An 18750-nucleotide genomic window follows, 5' to 3' on the forward strand; every position below is an offset into this window, starting at 1 on the left:
GGATTCAAAATTTCACTGTAATGATCTCTGAGCCACTTCATTATCACTCTTGCTTTGGGACATGGTGCTCCATCATGCTGGAAAATACACGCATCACCACCAAATTGCTCTTGGATCATTGGGAGAAGTTGCTCTTGCAGGACATTTTGATACCATGCTTTATTCCTGGCAGAGTTTTTGGGCAGAATTGTGAGAGAGCCCACTCTCTTGGGTCTTAGGATACTTCACTGTCGGCTTGACACAGGACTCATGGTTGCGTTCACCTCTTCTTCTCCGGACAATCAATTTTCCAGATGTCCCAAACAGTCGGAAGGGTGCTTCATCAGAGAAAATTACTTTGCACCAGTCTTCTGCTGTCCAGTCCTTGTACGTCCTGCTGAATTTCAGTCTGTTCTTGATGTTTTTCTTGGAAAGAATTGGCTTCTTTGCTGCCGTTCTTGACACCAGGCCGTTGTCCAAAAGTCTTTGCCTGCCTGTGTGTGCAGATGCGCTCATCACACCTGCTGCCAGTGTTGAGAAAGCTCTGCACTGGCGATGACATGATTCTGTATCTGACAGAATAAGGTCTGTGGTAAACATAACTTAGCGATACTTGAACATCTCACACACTCACACCCCAAACTGCCTTATCTAGTTACTTATTAGAAACATACGTTATAAAAAAAACATTGTGTCTGTTATGTTTTTTTTTAAACAGAACAGCTTCAAAATTCACACTTTCCATATGGGTGTGTGTAATTGACGTTGTGGAGCAAAAACGTTAAAGTATCGTCAAGTTATGTTTACCACAGACAGATTTCACTCATAAATTGAAAAACCCATAAGAAAATCTAATAACATTGACAGCCAATCAGAATCCATCCTGCTTCAATCAGCTTAAGCATTTAAAGGTCCCGTTCTTCATGATCCCATGTTTCAAACTTTAGTTAGTGTGTAATGTTGCTGTTAGAGTATAAATAATATCTGTAAAATTATAAAGCTCAAAGTTCAATGCCAAGCGAGATATTTTATTTAACAGAAGTCGCCTACAGCGAACGGCCCGTTTGGACTACATTCCTCTACTTCCTTCTTTAATGACGTCACTAGAACCGTTTCTTGACTAACCTCCGCCCATAGGAATACTCCCTCAACTCTACCGAAATTCGTTTATGTACTTGCGCACTTCTTATCACTTACTGTGTTTACTCCGCTCTTACGGTGATTTTCTGAAGTAAAACTGACGCTTCATCTTTTGTGTGATGTACAATAAACTTTATTAAACTCATCAGTATATGTTTGATCATCATTCAGACAGCAGACTTGTAGGCTATTAATAAATAATGGATACATACAAGCAGATGACAAATACGTTATAATAACCGTAATTAAACTACTAAACTATACCTGTATCATCTCTATACAGCACTCTGACTTTGTAGGCATTATTGTCCGACTCGAAATGAACACCGTTACTGAGAGTTTCTGATATTATCATCATTCCGTGAGATGAAATTGTCCTGAGAGACTGTGCGTGAGCTTGTGAGGCTCCGCCCCCTGTGTCGTCCAGCAGCAGCTCATTTGCATTTAAAGGGCACACACTGAAACAGCTCGTTTTTCTGAGCCCCAAAAAATGACAATTTAAACATGCTGTAAAAAATGATCTGTTGGGTATTTTGAGCTGAAACTTCACATACACACTCTGGGGACATCAGAGACTTATTTTACATCTTGTGAAAAGTGGCATAATACGGGACCTTTAAAGCAGCAGATGACAAGCTCTCACTTAATAATAAACAGAACAATATCGTTCGTTGGTGTGGACGCTAATATAGTTATCGTAATAATAATTATCTTATAGTTGTCATTCTTAGTGTGAATGGACCTTAACAAGAAAGTTGAGTTCTGGAACTTTCAATATGTTTTTGTTTTTTTAGCACTATGTCGAAAAGATGAAGGAAAATTTCATTTCTCAATTCATGACTCCTTTAATGCAGATATTTGACATTGCGGAGGGAGCCCAGGGCAACATCGGACCGGCTCATAACTTCGAGCCCCCTCATTACGATGGGATTGAGTGTCTCGCTGTGCACGGTGACATACTGTTCAGTGGTTCCCGTGACAACGGCATTAAGAAATGGGATCTGGGACAGCAGGAACTGATTCAGGTAAAAATTAAAAGATTAATATTACATGTATGCGCATTTTGGTCTTGTATTAATGCGTGAAAACGTAATGTCATGTCACATGAACCCCACCCATAATATACATAAACCCTGTTTATAATGTATCAACTATTTGTGGTTAAATATATGAATTCCTGTGCTATGTACAATCAAAGTCAAAGCAAAGAGCCATGTGTGGAGAATGTTTTTCCTTCTTTTCCCGTAATTACCCAAAGAAACTAAGATGAAATGTAGATTTAGTCGTTCAAAAAAATGTCAGTAAGATTTTTTTTCAAGTTAAATATTAATTTAGGAAAAATAAGCAAAGAACTGTCTGACTATTAAGCTGTAAGTGCTTTAAAGAGATTAAATTGTATTAAAGTTGAGACATGATTGACAGCGACAAAATTACAATATCCAAACCCGAAAAATAATATATACACAGACAAATGATGTTTCATAAGGCAATAATCCAGCGTTTACCTATTGTTCCTGTGTCAATAGATGTAGAATAGCTTGATTCATCACTGGAGGTTGACACATGGCGCTCTGACTGCTGAGGAAGCTCTTAGTAATAAGTTTGATTTGAATGGTTTCTCCAGCTGATTATATTAGACAAAAACACATTCCAACGTTTCCCATCATCCAGAGCTTAAAGGTCAAAAATAATGGAAGATTATTATAAGACGACATGAAAATGGGTTCGACATATCGAGTCTCCTACCCGTCAAGGATATTTGAATTATGTATTACACAGGTAAATTTCATTGTCATGTTGATAATTTCATCGCATTTTGATGCTGAAATTGGAAATAGAGAATAAATATCACCTGGAGAAACAATGTGCCATGATGCCGGAAGCTCTTTAAATGTATTTACCTGTAAACATTTTTAGTTTATTGTCAGTTTTGGCCATGAAGATGAAAGATTCCTTTATATAAAGTGATATCTTCATGTCAATCTTTAATTTCTTTTCATTATGCAAATGTATGCAGCATTCCCTCACTCTTATATTAAATACACACGCACATCTGGGCTAAATCAGTTCACAGCTTTTATTGCACATCCATATCTTTTTTTTTATTTATTTTTTTATTGACTGACAGAATTCCCCTCAATAGGAAGATGCTTAAATCCCAGTGCAGTTAACAGTGTGTAAGCAGTGAGTTTATCTAAACACACACATTACATTACGCCTGTCCTCTCTGATTGAACCACTGGGGAAATCTGCCATGATAAAGTGCTTTGGTTGCTCTCTTTTATGAGAACTTCTGTCCGTTTCCCCACAGGCCTGAATCAGCTGGAGCTTAGTGGATAAAAAAGATTCTTAATTCTCTTAGCTCTTTTATAGCACATGTATAATCCTTCTTTAGTATCTGAATTTTATTTTATATTTCTGTATTTCTATTACTCTGAGGCTTGTTTAAATTTTAATTTGGCTAGTTTGTTGAACTCATTTGTGGTCTTATTATTAGTGGTGCTTGCTGTCACTTTTACTGTAGCTGAGGTTAACACCTAAACTGAAGAGTTAAAGAGGCCGTTTTCAAAGTCTTGATTTTGTTTTTGGGTTCATCTCTTCCGCTTAACTAGTTATAATAAACATCATTGAACATCAGAAGGTATGTTGAAAGATAAAGTACAACTTACTGAAATCCGTACATCACATGTAATCGCTCAATCTGTGGTTCAACCGCGGAAAGGCGTCAATAAAACGCCAAAATCACCGTGATTTTGCCAAGTAAGACATGTTCCTGGATCGACATATTTTATTGATCCTGGAATAACATTCCTGTCCCAAAATTTTGTCCTTACCCTATCCCTACCCCTAAACCTATCCCTACCCATAACTTTTCCCTAAAATCAGAGGGAAAAGGTTGGTGAATAACACTGATGTTGAAGCTCCTCACCCTCGTTCTAAGCCTAAACTTGACATAAACTGTAAACTTGTCCCTCAAATCTGATTGGTTGATTGGAAAGTTGTTCAAGGATCAACAAAGATGCTGATCCAGGAACATGTGGTACTTGGTGAAATCACGTTCACCTTGTAAACAATGTCATATAACATCACATTTACCTCAGAAAAGCCATTCATCAGCGTTTATGAATTGTTAATCAGCTAGAAAAATGAACTTAGAGAGGAGCATTTTGCTGAATATATGCACTGTATTGCGTATTCATTGTAATTTGACCTGTTCTTCAATTAATGTGTTTGAATAAATCCATTTTATGACAGCCACCATTTAAATGTTTATATTAAAAAAACATAATGATGGAATTAAAAATGTATTATAACGTTATTATAAAAACTTTCTTATGTGTAAAAACTTCCTTAACTTCCAGTGTGCTCTGATTGGTCGGCTGGATCAGTGTGCTGTGATTGGACAAACGCTTTAAGTGTGTTTGGGAAATGTCCCGCCCATTACCATAACCTCCAGTCTCAACACACTAACTAACTCACCCAGACCTCATCCTTTATTCTGCATATCACTTATTTATATGAAGAATATTGTGACGTGTTCGTTCCCTGAAGAAAACTCAAGACTACAGTGGAGGTGTTTCAGGGAGTTCAGAAACAGTGACACAGATAAAGAGAAGAACTCCCGCTGGAGGGACTTTGTGCTTTTATAGAGGAGAGGTGGTCTAAAAATCGAATGTTTCTTATTTCTCCACAGCAAATCCCAAATGCACACAAGGATTGGGTGTGTGCTCTTGCGTTTGTACCCGGGCGGCCCATGCTCCTCAGCGCCTGCAGGGCGGGAATGCTCAAGGTGTGGAACGTGGACAACTTCACGCCCATCGGAGAGATAAAGGGCCATGACAGCCCCATCAATGCCATCTGCACTAATTCCAAACAGATCTTTACTGCCTCCAGGTACATAGCTCATGCAGGAAGAAGCTAAATTATTAGTGATACGCAACTCATGCACAATGTTGTGTGTTTGGTTCTTTCAGTCTTTTAGACTTCACACTTGAACACTAAGTTTCAAGTTGCGATCATTTATTCAACCGATTTGTTCAAAAAGCTGATTCGTTCTAGAGCAAAGCTTTATGAGTTGAGCATGAATGTATAAGGAACGAACCACTGCTGTGTGTTACTCAGAGATGCACTTCAGTTCTGCTGTGGCTTTGCTTGGAGCTGCACTATATGGACAAAAGCATTGGGACACACCTCTTAATTATTGAATTCAATAATTTCAATCAGACCCATTGCCACGGCTGTATAAAATCAAGCATCTAGCCATGCAGTCTGCATCTACAAACATCAGTGGAAAAAAATGTGTCTGAAGAGCTCAGTGAATTCAAGTGTGGTACTGTGACAGGATACACCATTGCAATAAATCAGTTCGTGACATTTCATCCCTGCTAGATATCCTGTGGTCAACTGTAAGTGGTATTATTGGAAAGTGGAAGCGTTTAGGAACAGCAGGAACTCATGATGCGTCTGAAATCGCATGCTGTGTAGTAGGTACTACATTTGGTTTGAAACGTACTTTTTGACCATTAAAAAATGTTCTATATAGTATGAATGTGGGTTGTATGAATGCAATTTGGTCGTACTACATCCGCCATGTTGTCGTTGTCATGTGACCTACGACATCAGTTGTGCTTGCATTACCTCCAGTCAGAAATCCTCTCCTGTGGCCTCATGGGATAGTAAAGTGTCCATCGAATACACACTTCAGACTCGCTGGAAGTCAGAAGTAGTAATATAGAAGTAGGCATGTTCAGACACAGCATTAGTCTGTATTTTATATTTCGATATCATAGAAATATAAGACAAAAACTCATACAGAGGCAGTTTTGCACCCATATATTGAATTTAGGGTGATTGTTGTTACTGCTTTCAACTAGACCACATCATGCAATGAAAGCATTCTCTCTCAAGACAAAGTGAGTAAGAGACAAAATGACTGCCTTCACATCATTAAAACAACAATTACCATATTATCGTAGACGATACATATTGTACATGCCTAGTTTAAAGCATTTAAAATGTCACGTAATGTGTGGAAATGCATTGATCTAAAAGACGAATTGTCTGTTCGAAGACCCTGTTCGTAGGTTGAACTTCCCAAATTAGCAGAAACTTCTGAGGTGCATTGGGAAAACGAGATGAAGAGAACAGGTTTTAAATATGGTAATTTTGAAATGATAATATAAGCAGTTATTTGCGGCGCTGTAATGGTTCTAAATGGGTCGTCAGCTCAACGAGTCCGTAATGTGTTGCTCGTCTGTTTCTGTGACACTGTTCAGTCTCTTATTCTCTTGTGACGTCTTTTTTCCAGACAGTAGACTGCTTAGAAATGTTCACTCAGACTAATATGTTGTTAAGACCTACTTTTGTGCATTTCGGGGTGCTTGTTTGTAGAGCAGATGGTACAGGCAGGGGATTGTGGGATTGTTTGACTGTTCTTCATTAACGGCTCTCCTGTTCCTTCATCTCTCTCTCTCTCTCATGCCTTCATAACTGCAGTGACTGTCGTGTGAAGTTGTGGAGTTATGTCCCCGGGCTCACGCCCTGTCTGCCCCGTCGGGTCCTGGCCATCAAGGGCCGGGCCACCAGCCTCCCATGAGCCTCCACTAACCACCTCCTGCCTGCTTCCCTCTGGTACTGTCCTTTCTCTAGCTCATCTTCTAATGTCTCTCCGCTTCAGTACTTTTCTCCCCTTTTCCCTTTTCCCTCTGACAAGTCCTCAGCTGAAACTCGTACAACACAGCATACTTACCACATGAAAGTGGTCGTTTCAGCCTCAGCCGGTGCGCCTGTGATTTATCAGATGCGTTTCGCACATAAAAGTGTCAAGAATCTTCCAGAACTTCAAGTGAAATCTTAAGAATTTATCAGCCAATGGCTAATGATAGACATTATTTAGTCGCACAGAGTGAAGATTTAATTACATATGCGAGTGATTCACTCGCATTGTAGAGGGTTTTTATATTCAGAAAGTGTGCAAACATTTCAACAGAATGTTTAAAAAAAATGGTATAAATGTGAAGACAAGGGGAGCTAGTGAAGTTGTACTGTGATGTATATCCGAGTGAAACGGCTTCTGGAACAAGTAAAAATGTAGGGTGGGGCTTTTGTCTGTGAGGAATTGATTGGATGGTTGTGGTTTGTGATTGGTGGATCTCATGTGAGTGACAGGTTGCCCCACCCTCGTCATCAGAGAAGAGATGCTGCAAGAAGGAGGGGAAGTTATTCTGATTCAAGATTATGAGGCACATGAATTAAAAAAAAAAGATAAATTATTTATAATAAATACTGCATTATTCCATCTAAAATTGAGAATTGTCCATTTTGATGTCACGCCGACTTTAAATTCCCCCCTAAAAATGTAAAATAGACCAAGAGAGATACATAAGTGAGGATTTAGGGAGAGAACGTGAGTTTATTCTACTGGAATAATTCATGAGATGTTGTTCATTAAGTCAGTGTGAGCAGGAGTGGTTGTCGTCTTCACATTGCAAGAGCGGAACAAAACTAAAACTAAAACAAAAACAAAACAAGAACCTACAAAAAGCTTGGAAAAAATGAAGGAGCTGTTGCTGAAGAAGGTCTTGTGATATAAATATATGAAGCTTTACAATATTTTACTGTCAGATATTATTAGAGGTAGATGGGACATTTTTAACCCAGTCCTTCAAAGTGACAGATAATAACACTCTCTCTGCTGATCTTCCAATCAAATATTCAAATGTTTGCAAAATGATGAACAAATGATAATTAATGTAATTATTAATGAATAATTCCCATAATTGAATTAATGGGAACACAACACGGTTCATTAGTTAACATTAATGTATTAACTAACATGAACTCACAATGAGCAATACATTTGTTAATGTTAGTTAATAAAAATCCAGCTGTTCATTGATAGTTCATATTATTTCACAGTGCATTAACTTATGTTAACAAATACAACTTTAGATGTTAATATTGTATTAGTAAATGTTGAAATTAACATTAACTAATTAAATAAATGCTATAGAAGTATTGTTCATTGTTAGTTCATGTTAACTAATGAAACCTTATTGTAAAGTGTTACCCAAATCATTGTGTTAATGATGTGACGAAACTATTTGAAATGAGTAATTGGTTAGATTATGAATAAAAATAAAATTTATTAAAAAAAAAAAATAGTTTTTCGTAATTTTGAATAATCTAATATTTATTGTAATATATCAGTAGCCTGGTTAAAACCAGACCATTCTCAGTAGTAACTGAGTTATGGTCTGGCAAAGCTTCATTAATAACTCATTTCCAAAGGGGCGTCACCAACGGACGTCGCTCAAATGCCTCTGGGTGCAATTGGATAGACCTAAAACCAATCAGAGCGATCGGCATCGTGTAAAGCCATATGCTGCGTCCCTAAGTTACACTACGCCATAAAAGTATGTACTCTTTTTGTGAAGAAAAGGTATTTACTTTTGAATGTGTAGCAAAAAAGCAGGCAAGCTTTGGGACATACTACTTCGTCATCTTTATCGGACGGATCTGTCGCGTACATCCTGTCACGTAAACTGCCCTGTCAATCATCATGTCACAGTTAAAATCCTCTATTAAATCTAATTTAATTTCCTACCGTTTCGGAGAGAAATGTAGTAGCACGTTCATGCCAGTGGGCCTTTCATGGAGACTGTCCTCATGTGTTTGCAATTTGAATATAATGATGAGCGCTTCACCAATGGACGTCGCTCAAATGCCTCTGGGCGCAATTGGATAGACCTAAAACCAATCAGAGCGATCGTCATCGTGTAAAGCCCGCCTCAACGTTTCTGATTGGTGCCGCGATTACGGCGTATTAGAAATGGGGTTGAATGGGCTCTTTGCCAGACTACTTGCTGAGCAAATCTAAATTTGCCGGAAGTTGTCTGGGTTTTCCCAGGCTAATATATCAGCATAAAATATAACATTTTGTGAAAGCATCTATATATGAAAATCAGTAAATACATTTTTTTGGAATGAATTCATTAAATAGACTGATTCTCTAACATGAATCTGACTCAGTGCTTTGCTATATTGGAGAGAAAGGGAGATATTGGGCCGTTTACTCCAGGCTGAGTGGGTTCGTCCCATCTTTAACACTGCTGGTCAAACTGAGTGGTATTCTGGCAGACACTTGAGCAAAGGCGTGACAGTTCCTGAAGGTTAAAGACGAGCGAATGCGCTCGAGGGGACGCGAGCTGCACTGTCGGAGAACAAACGATGTTGCTGCGTCTTTTTGTTGTTGTCAATTATTTCTCGCTCTGTCAGTTGTGTATCATCCATCTGTTTCCAGCCCTCTCATACTTTGCACCAGTTTTGTTTCACAGGCCAACTTCTCAGATGTTTGATTCCACAGAACTTTCCCTCGGCTCTTTCACTTTGGCCCAGTAAAGAAGAATTCACTAATTAAACTCCATGTGGTGTTTTTTCACCCATTTCAGTGTTCTCATGTTTCAGAGAGCAATAAAAACGTATTGCACCTTCAATTGTGTTGACCACCGGTGGCGTAAATCCTTTTAATTGGTTCAAGTTAAGGTCTAGGAACCACAAGACACATCGCACTATCGCCCTGCTTTACCAGGATCCACTGCAGTATTCTTGTTTTTAGCTGGTCATGTGTTAGCGCAAAACCAAAGTGATGTTAGCAAGACATGATGTCAGTGTTAGGAATGTAGGCTAAAACATTCTCGTAGAACATTTTTCATATCTAATCAGCAAGGGGTTTTTTTTGTTTTTTTTTTGGCGTAAATCACATGAAATTACATATGATTTATGCCTTAAACAGGAAAAAATATTTTCTACTGGGCTAAGTAATGATTTATTTAATTTAAGCTATATTTCCCTAAAAATGTGGTATTATCTTCGGAATATTGCTTGTGTGTATATATACACCTGCTTTTTTCAAGGTAAATTTGTCTCTTTCAAAAAAACACTTTGGGGCTCCAAAAGGACACCTAATAACCAAATGATATAAGGAATCATATATTGATGTTCATCAAAGCACACATGGAAAAAATGGAGAAAAAAAAAATGACAGAACAAAACTTCACAGAATTCAGAAGGGGGAATGATGATAAAAATATATGCTATTAATATTGAACTTCATCCCAACTGAAAACTCACACACACACACACACACACACACACACACATATATATATATATGTATGTATATATATGTATGTATATATATATATATATATATGTATATGTATATATATATATTACAGGCTTCAGTAAATCGAGGAAAAGGAGTTTCCCCTTTCCCCGCAACATCTGTATCCACGTAAAAATGCATTGAAACTTTAATTAAACTAGAGATATTTCAATTGGGTGATTATAATTGAATGTTTTGTGAGGTATTTTTCATTTTTGTGATTATTTTGCGGTTAAATTAGGAATTATGCAGGATCGCAAAAAAATGCGACAATTTGTTGATTTTGCGTTGTATTCAGCGATCGCGGAATCGCGAAAAACTGGAGGGACTGATATATACACATATATATGTGTGTGTGTGTGTGTATATGTGTGTGTGTGTGTATACAGTATGTGTGTTGTCAATCGATTAAACTATTAACTATTTAATCGCACATTTTTTCTGTAATTAATCATGATTAATAAAACCGAACATTAAAAGTTTTTTAATATTTTTTAATATTGTAATAATTTCACATTTAATCTCCAAATTAATGTAGAAACAACAAAGACAGTAGTCTATATCTTAAATATTTGTTTAATGGCATCTTTTTATAAATGTATCAGTAATGATCGGTAATATCAGTACTTTTTTGTCCTCAATTTTAACCATTAATTTTAGGCATTCACCATTACAGTATAATTGAAAGCTATAATTTTTTTTACATTCATTAGGCTTTAAATAAAATAACTTTTAATTTAAGTGAACTTAAAACAATTTTCACATAATTTTCAGCTAGGTCTAACAGGAAGGATATATACAGAAATTGAATAAAGTTATCAAACACTTCACAGTCTTCACTGCATAAATTATAATCCTTACTGCGTTAATAATATTTTTAACATGTTAAACCGAAACATTTATTTTGTGCATTCATTTTGATAGCGCTTAATATATAGATGTATTATTATCTCAAGTGAATTAATCCTGTTTTTTTTCTAGAAAAATAATGACATCTTTATAAATCTGCACTTATTTGAACTTTATCCCAACCTAATGACTCGTTCATTTGCATCCCGCTGCGATTCAGAACTCATCTTCCTCTTGCGAGACGCGGTGTGTTAGTTAAGACGCGAGCGTGTGGTTCTGTGGGCTGCTTCACACAGCAGGGTTTTGATTTTTATTGGGATAAAGCAGTTCATGCGCCTAATTGGTGAGAGGAGCGGGGACTCGTGTGGCGGTTCCTTTTGTGAACTCTGGGTTTTGATGTCTGTGCCGTCTCTTCAGTGCGAGGAGTGTCTGAAGATTCGGTCTTTCTGATTATTGGCCTTGTGCATCTCCTCCACCTCTAATTTTATGTCTGTTTTTTTGTTTGTTTCTTCCATCCCACACAGTGACATGAGAGTGAAGATTTGGAATCCGAAGATGGGGAAGAAAAGGTGAAGATCCTCCTTTAGCTTGTTTTCGATGGTGCCTTTTTGGGCTAATTGGACGCCACAACTTTAGGTGTCCGAAACCGACCTTGGGAAAGAAGTCCAGGGGTCAGCCGTCTCAATCCAGAAGGCCAGTTTCGGGGAGATGAGACACGGCCGTCTGCTTTAGAGGACACACGACTCTTTCAACCGCATCAGACGCATCCGAGGAGCGCGATCGTCTGAGGAACTGCCGGTTGCTTTCTTCTGGATGTTTTAAGGTGCCATTTTGGTGATGCCGAAACTGAGTAATCTGTACATTGAAGTGTCCTTCTGCACTTCCTGTTCTTGAGATGACTTCATCTGTAGCTGCTGATTTTACTTCTGAATATGTATCACGTCAAGGAAACTGAATGATCCGAGCTGGGTCACTTTTTTTATCCTTAGAGAGCCATATGACTTTAGCCTTGACCTATTTCCAGAAACCGAATCACTTCTTTTCAGCATCCAGAAGATTTTGTGTTTACTAAGGATGAGCAGAGTTGCCGTCAATCCCAGTCCCACGTTCCCTTAAAACATTGTGCAATAGTACTGACCACCACGTTTTCCGACGCCTTCCTCTTCAGGGGGTTTCTATGAACATTTCAAATAACTAATGGCTTCCTTAAACAGTGTACAGCCCTCTTCCGATAGGCTTCCTTTGCTTTTAACCTCGCTCGCTCCATCCTGCTGTGAATTTTATGTTTTCTACCTCAGGTTTGAAGTTAGATTGTGTGTGTGTGAAACCTTCACTGATTCTGGTTTCTTGCACTTCTTTATTGTCTTCTAGATGTGTGAACAGAGGTCTCAGAAGTGTAAAGCAGGACTCAGAGTCTGCTGAGTGGACATTTTGAGGGTAATAAGCCCGTCTCTTCGAGGGACTGTAGAGTTTGGTGACACTTGCAGACAGTTCTAGGCAGAATTAGATGTTTCCTCAGGCTCAAGCATGTGATCGAAGGCAATGATCCCCTGAGGAGAGTACAGAAGGATTCAGCAGGCTTTGTTTAATGTACAGTAGCTGGACACAGTCCTGGTACGACAAACCGAATTCCAGACAATCTATCACTGGATAGTTGGATATTATAAATTTGGTAATTTTGTTAGCCCTATATTTTTCTATATTATGCCTACCCTCTATAACACTTTAAAACAGAAGTGTTATGAGAATTTGCACAACGCCTTTTGATTTTCTTCCAGGTGCTTAGCCTGCCTGGTCCATGCTATGCGTTTTTAAGGGATAGTATACTCAAAAATAAAAAAAAATTGACTTTCTTTCTTCAGTGGAACGTAAACGAGAAATGTAATAGATTGTTCAAACGGCTCTTTTCCATACAATGACGCTCCATTTTGAGCTCCAAAAATTGAGAAAAAAAACAGTAATATATAAATTTGTTGTTCAATATTCTAAGTCTTTTGAAGCCAAACGGTCCATTTTTGACTTAAAATTCAATGAGTTACTCAATAAAAATAATCTGTTTCTCCTCTGATTCTTGTCCATGTATATTCAAATTTGACATTTAAAGAAGTCTCACATGTATAATGACTTTAGTGTGTTTCTCTCGCAAATCTGTCACATAGGTATGAAGACTTGGAATATAGTGCACAAGTCAAGTGGACTACTTTTATTAATTCTTTCCGTTCATTGTCGTTACAATGAAAAGAACAGCTGGAACAATCTGCTAAACTTCTCCTTTTGTGTTCCATTGAAGAAAGAGAGTCATTCAGGTTTGGAACGACAATAAGTTTTGTAAAGTATTACAGAATTAAAATATTTAGGTGATCTATTTATCCCTAATAAGATGTAAAATCATTCTGAGAAGAACATCAGCCACTGATGTTTCTCCCTCCATGATAAAAGCAGCCGTGTTAAAGTAGGTCAGATCCGGCAGTGTGTTTTCCAGTCCTTCTCTCAGAGTTTCACACCCTGTTAAATGAAATAGGAAGCAGCCTCCTCTGCATTGGAGGATTCGCCGTGCCTGATGGGGGTTTGTGGGCGTCTGCGAGCTTGTCTTGGTAGAACACATGCAACTTTGTTTATTTTTACGCCATCAATCTTGCTGTGCCACACGCCACTCCCTTCTCTGGCTTTCCCAGATTTACACTCTTTTTTAATGAAACACATCTATCACAGAGATTTTTGGGCGGCCCGTGGCGATTCCCCACCTGAACGCAGTCGTGTACACGAGCAGCTGTAAGGAGAAGCTCTTATTTCCCGTCAACGGGGATGTGCTTTATCTGATGAACGACCCACTGCATGGAGAATCGCACATCAAGCGCTGCGGGATTCCCAAGCTACGACAAGCGATTTGATCAAATTTGCAAGTTACTCTTTTTGATCTGTATATTTTCCTATTTTCAAATACACCGTGATGTGGCATTGCTGCTGTCAGTCATTTAAAGCTACTACAATGTGTTTCTAAGGATGAGTCTTTAGACTAGAGTCATTTGCATAATGTAAAGCTCATTTACATATATACATATTCATGAGGAAGAATGCAGTTGAGACTTCCTTAGCTTTTAGGTTAATAGATTTCTGCCAATGGTTCGCAGCATATACACGGTTTTAGATCGGACAGAAGTGTGTACTGTGAGCGTCATTAAGCTAGCATGTCATCCTCGTTAAGATTATATACGAGTTTGCCATTCTAGAACGTGGAACTATTAACAATATAAGCTGTTTTTGACCAAATCATCCATTTTTGTCCTTTGAAACTGAGTGATGCGCTCATAAAAAGAACAGTTTTTGGACCTTTTCTGTGAAGTTTTCATAACAAAGTCAAATTTATTAAATAATGATCAGAGAATCTACTTCAAAGAACTTTTGTTTTCAAAACTGTGAAAAATGCTGCTTTATACCACCTTGCATCTTTTTTTTTTAAATGCGTCTGTGTTTTGTTCTTAAAGTGAGATCAAAACGGGCGTCAAACATGTTGCCAAAGCTTAAATAATGTAGTTTAAATAATCTCTTGCACCCCCCCTGCCCCCCACCCCAATTTATCACTTTGCAAAATTGTAGATTTATACTGGTTATGGTTCAAGCGAAACATTCTGGAAACATGAGCTTGACGAACGTGCATTTTAATTCAGTGCAACAATTTCCACACATCATTTTACATACAATTTCCACAATTCATTCTGTTGTTTTCAACGACTGAGGCTTAGAAATCGTTGTACTATTCTAATAATGCATCCAATCACAGGGTCAACCCTTTTTGTAATAAGTGCCCCTCATTAGTGAGATAACAAAAGACTGTGCGTCTTTAACTCATTTCATTTTAGAAATGAAAAAGCATTGTTTTGAATAGCATTTTTTTTTGGTACAACTGTAATATTCTTGGGAAAGGATATCGGTATCGGTATCGCTAGGACTTAAAGACTGTGAAATTGGTTGTTGAATACAGTTCCATAACATGTCGTCCACACGGATGATTCTCTCTCTCTCTCTCTCTCTCTCTCTCTCTCTCTCTCTCTCTCTCTCTCTCTCTCTCTCTCTCTCTCTCTCTCTCTCTCTCTCTCTCTCTCTCTCTCTCTCTCTCTCTCTCTCTCTCTCTCTCTCTCTCCCTCCTTGTGTCTGGAAGCTCATTGGTTTATAAGGCTGCTGCTGAGATTGACAGTTACAACCTTAAATACTCAATGCTTTTCCAGCCATGCCAGTCATTATCCTGCAATTCCACGTTCCTGGCTTAAAGACATTCTTAACATTTTCGATGTATCTGAAGTTTTGGGGGTTTATCTTTCTTACGCGTTCAGCTTCACAGCAGTAGTTTACGGGGGTACGTTTAGTGATGTAGCTTTATAGTTGCTTATATTTGATATTCTAGGCCAGTGATGCATGGCATGGACATGCTTTATAAGCGTCTACATCTGTATAGAATCTGAAAGGAAAGCTTTTCTGTACAGGGGAGATTGTGTCTATTGATCAGCGTAGCGTTAGCCTGAGGCTTTGCCCCCCTGTAATGCCAAAGGTGTCGTCCCGGCTGCCTTATGGGCCACACTGCAATACGCCTGACGCCTTACCTCACTTTCAGCTTGTGGAACATCATGCCATCGCAAAACGCTGCTTTTAAATGCCTTTAAATGCATTTTTTGGAGAAATCTGTTTGAATGGGTGCTTTCTAGTTACCTGGCAACCCAGGTATGCAGTTAATACGCAGATTAGAAAAGACATTTAAGTAATGGAGAAAAAGAGGCTGAAATGAAAGGCTGGACAGAACGGTTTATTGATCAGGTGAAGTGTGGCGGGGCGGATACCAACTACGCTCACGGGTGCCTTTTATCGCACGGACTCCTCCCAAGGAATGTAAATGTTTGTACAGACTTTCTTTCTGTTTGTTACATGTGCATGCGACCAAACTGGGTGTAAAATATCTGACTGTAAATACTGTACAGGTTTTATTTAATGACAGTTCAAGCATTCCTCTAGGGAAATAAATAAATAAATAAATAAAATTAAAAAAAAATAATATCATTTGTCCATTTTCTTTTTTACTCGTGGCTCGAGTTTGTTCTGAGTGTTCTTGTGCTGTTTTCTTGCTGTTTATCTCTCGGATAGAATTACGGTGGAGTTCCTGCCCGTTTCCTGTCTGTGATGATCCTGCAGATACGATCTGTCCATATACGATCACTGGCTTGCTGTCATCACACACGTCAGACTACAGGGTGAATCTCATGAAAACATCAGGTCACATTTCACACACCATAATCAAGAGTGGAAAAAAGTATTTTGCTTCATTAAAAATACATGCAATTCAATTGTGTATATATATGTATAGTATTTTATAGAATTTCTATCAATTTGTGGTTGGTAAGGTTATCTTTTATGTTTTTGAAAGAAGGCTGCATTTATTAGTTTAAAAAAACAGTAAGAAAAAAAACAGTAATATTGTGAAATATTATTGCAGTTTTAAATGTTTTCTATTTGAACATATTATAAAATGTAATTTATTCCTGTGATCAAAGCTGAATTTTCAGCATCATTACTCCAGTCTTCAGTGTCACATGATCCTTCAGAAATCACTCTAATATGATGATTTACTGCTCAAGAAACACTTCAGTGACACTTTACTTAACGCCTTGATATGGAAAGCATTATAAAAGTAACTTTTATGCATTAATTATGCCTTGTAATTCACCTTATAATGCATTGTATGTTCTTATGAGAGTATAAAGCATTAAAACGCATCAAACAACCAATTTCAAGTAAACTTTAAGTGTTACCAACATGTCTTATTATTATGTTGAAAACAGTTGTGCAGGTTAATATGCATGTAGAAACCGTGATGAATCTTTTGATAACTATAAAGGTCATTTATTTGAAACAGAAATCTTTTGTAACGTTCTCTCCCCCAGTTTCACAGACCAGGTTTAAGATAGTCCCAGACTAAAATGCTTGTTTGAGCTGTTTTAACTGAAAGCAACTTGCACTGGTCTTAAAATATATCACTGCCATTGTTTTGTCTCAAGGTTCACACCAATGATGTTCTTTTTTAATGCACGATTATAAAAGCAACTTAAATGTCCTAACTGAACTAAGGCCTAATCCTGGCTTAATCTGTATTTTGGCTTTACTGGCCTTTTTGGTCAATATATTGCATCCTTGCAGTATCCAGTTCTCCATTTCATCAAACTTTTGAATGGAAGTGAATATCTTTAGTTAATATAATGAATAAAATAACAATATAATGTTGATGACTGTTTTCATGATGTTTATGTCGCAGATGATACAAATAATGTCTGCTGTTCATAACATGGACAATGTTTGAGGGGAAAAACCTTAGTTATTCATCACAGAAACTGTGATATTTTCCTGGCTAATGGTGACAAAAGACTCGGATGTGACATTTCTAGTAGGAATTGATTGAGGTTTCTGCTTCCCAGCGGATGTCTCTGAAAATGTCGAATTTTGAACTTGCAAAAGCATTTTACGGTGACAAAAACGTATTTGTAACAACTTTATATTGACTGTTGTTTGAACACTGACTCAGCCGATCTGCCTCGGCCCCTGATGTTGTTACAGAGAGCATAGGGAGATGAAGCTTTCCGGAAAACCAACGCAATTTAAAAGCCAGTCATACATCTTCATTTCACGTGTAAATCATCATCATTAACTGGCGAGGCTGTGCTTGTCTTCCTTTCCTCGGGAGGATGAAGGGATGATGATGGACGAGTGGCATCAGCGTGATTGAGGCGATACGGCTCTGAAATGGTAGGAGCTCTTTCAGACCGTTCACAAACATCCTCCATCACACGCTCTGGCCCTCAATGGAATCTTCATAGTTCACCTCAGGTCCTTCCAAACCCATGTAACAGTATTTCAGTGATGTATTTGGGTAGTTCATAAGTTAGTTTTACCTTGATTAAAAGGGCATATAATTGATATGAATTATAATAGTTTAGCACAGCACTTCAGTTTACTGGTGTTCACTTGCTCTTTAGCCTCAGTTCACTCCGCTCAATTCCCAATATTATTGACCGTATTTTTTATTTTATTTTTTACTAGATTTTTCTTCAAAAACGTGTTGGTGCAAGGTTTAAATCTTGCCGTGTTATTGTTCCCTTTCAAGGGAACTTGCGCTGCGTCAAAAGACGACACTTTGGGGAACGCCTTCAGCGTGACGCGTCTGAAGCCTGTATGAAACTAGTGACGTTGCATGTGACGGCGTAGCGGAAGCTATAAAGAGACACCAGATCATCTGGTCTTCTATGTTGCCTTGTGCATCTTATTTGGTGTTTGGCATATATATATGCACAGTATCTCAAAAAAGTGAGTACACCCCTCACATTTCAGCAAACATTTTAGTATATCTTCTGAAGGGACAATACTATAGAAATGATACTTGAATATATTTTAGAGTAGTCAATGTACTGCTTGTATAGCAGTATATATTTACTGTCCTCTGAAAATAACTCAACATACAGCCATTATTGTCAAAATAGCTGGCAACAAAAATGAGTACACCCTAAGTGATAATAGCTGTACGTCGATTAACCATGCAAAGCCACATGTCCTATTCATGTCCTATTCCTATCAGAACG

General features: G+C 38.0%; 1 protein-coding gene across 9 annotated transcripts in view; it reads left to right on the forward strand.

Moving 5' to 3' along the window:
- kif21b (kinesin family member 21B) overlaps positions 1–13081 on the forward strand; it is a 99689-nt gene extending 86608 nt beyond the window's left edge. For 5 of the 9 annotated variants that reach the window (XM_079857305.1, XM_079857308.1, XM_079857307.1 and 2 more), the window contains 4 exons: positions 1974–2144; positions 4814–5013; positions 6616–6750; positions 11659–13081. In XM_079857305.1, the coding sequence (XP_079713431.1) occupies positions 1974–2144; positions 4814–5013; positions 6616–6715 (471 nt within the window). In that variant the 3' untranslated portion in view covers positions 6716–6750; positions 11659–13081. The remainder of the gene's footprint in view (positions 1–1973; positions 2145–4813; positions 5014–6615; positions 6751–11658) is intronic. The other 4 variants (XM_079857310.1, XM_079857311.1, XM_079857312.1 and 1 more) reach the window with 2 other exon arrangements.
- The last annotated feature ends 5669 nt before the right edge of the window (positions 13082–18750 follow it).

The sequence above is a fragment of the Squalius cephalus genome, assembly GCF_949319135.1.
Source record: "Squalius cephalus genome assembly, chromosome: 22".
In the NCBI taxonomy this organism is placed as follows: Eukaryota; Metazoa; Chordata; class Actinopteri; order Cypriniformes; family Leuciscidae; genus Squalius; species Squalius cephalus.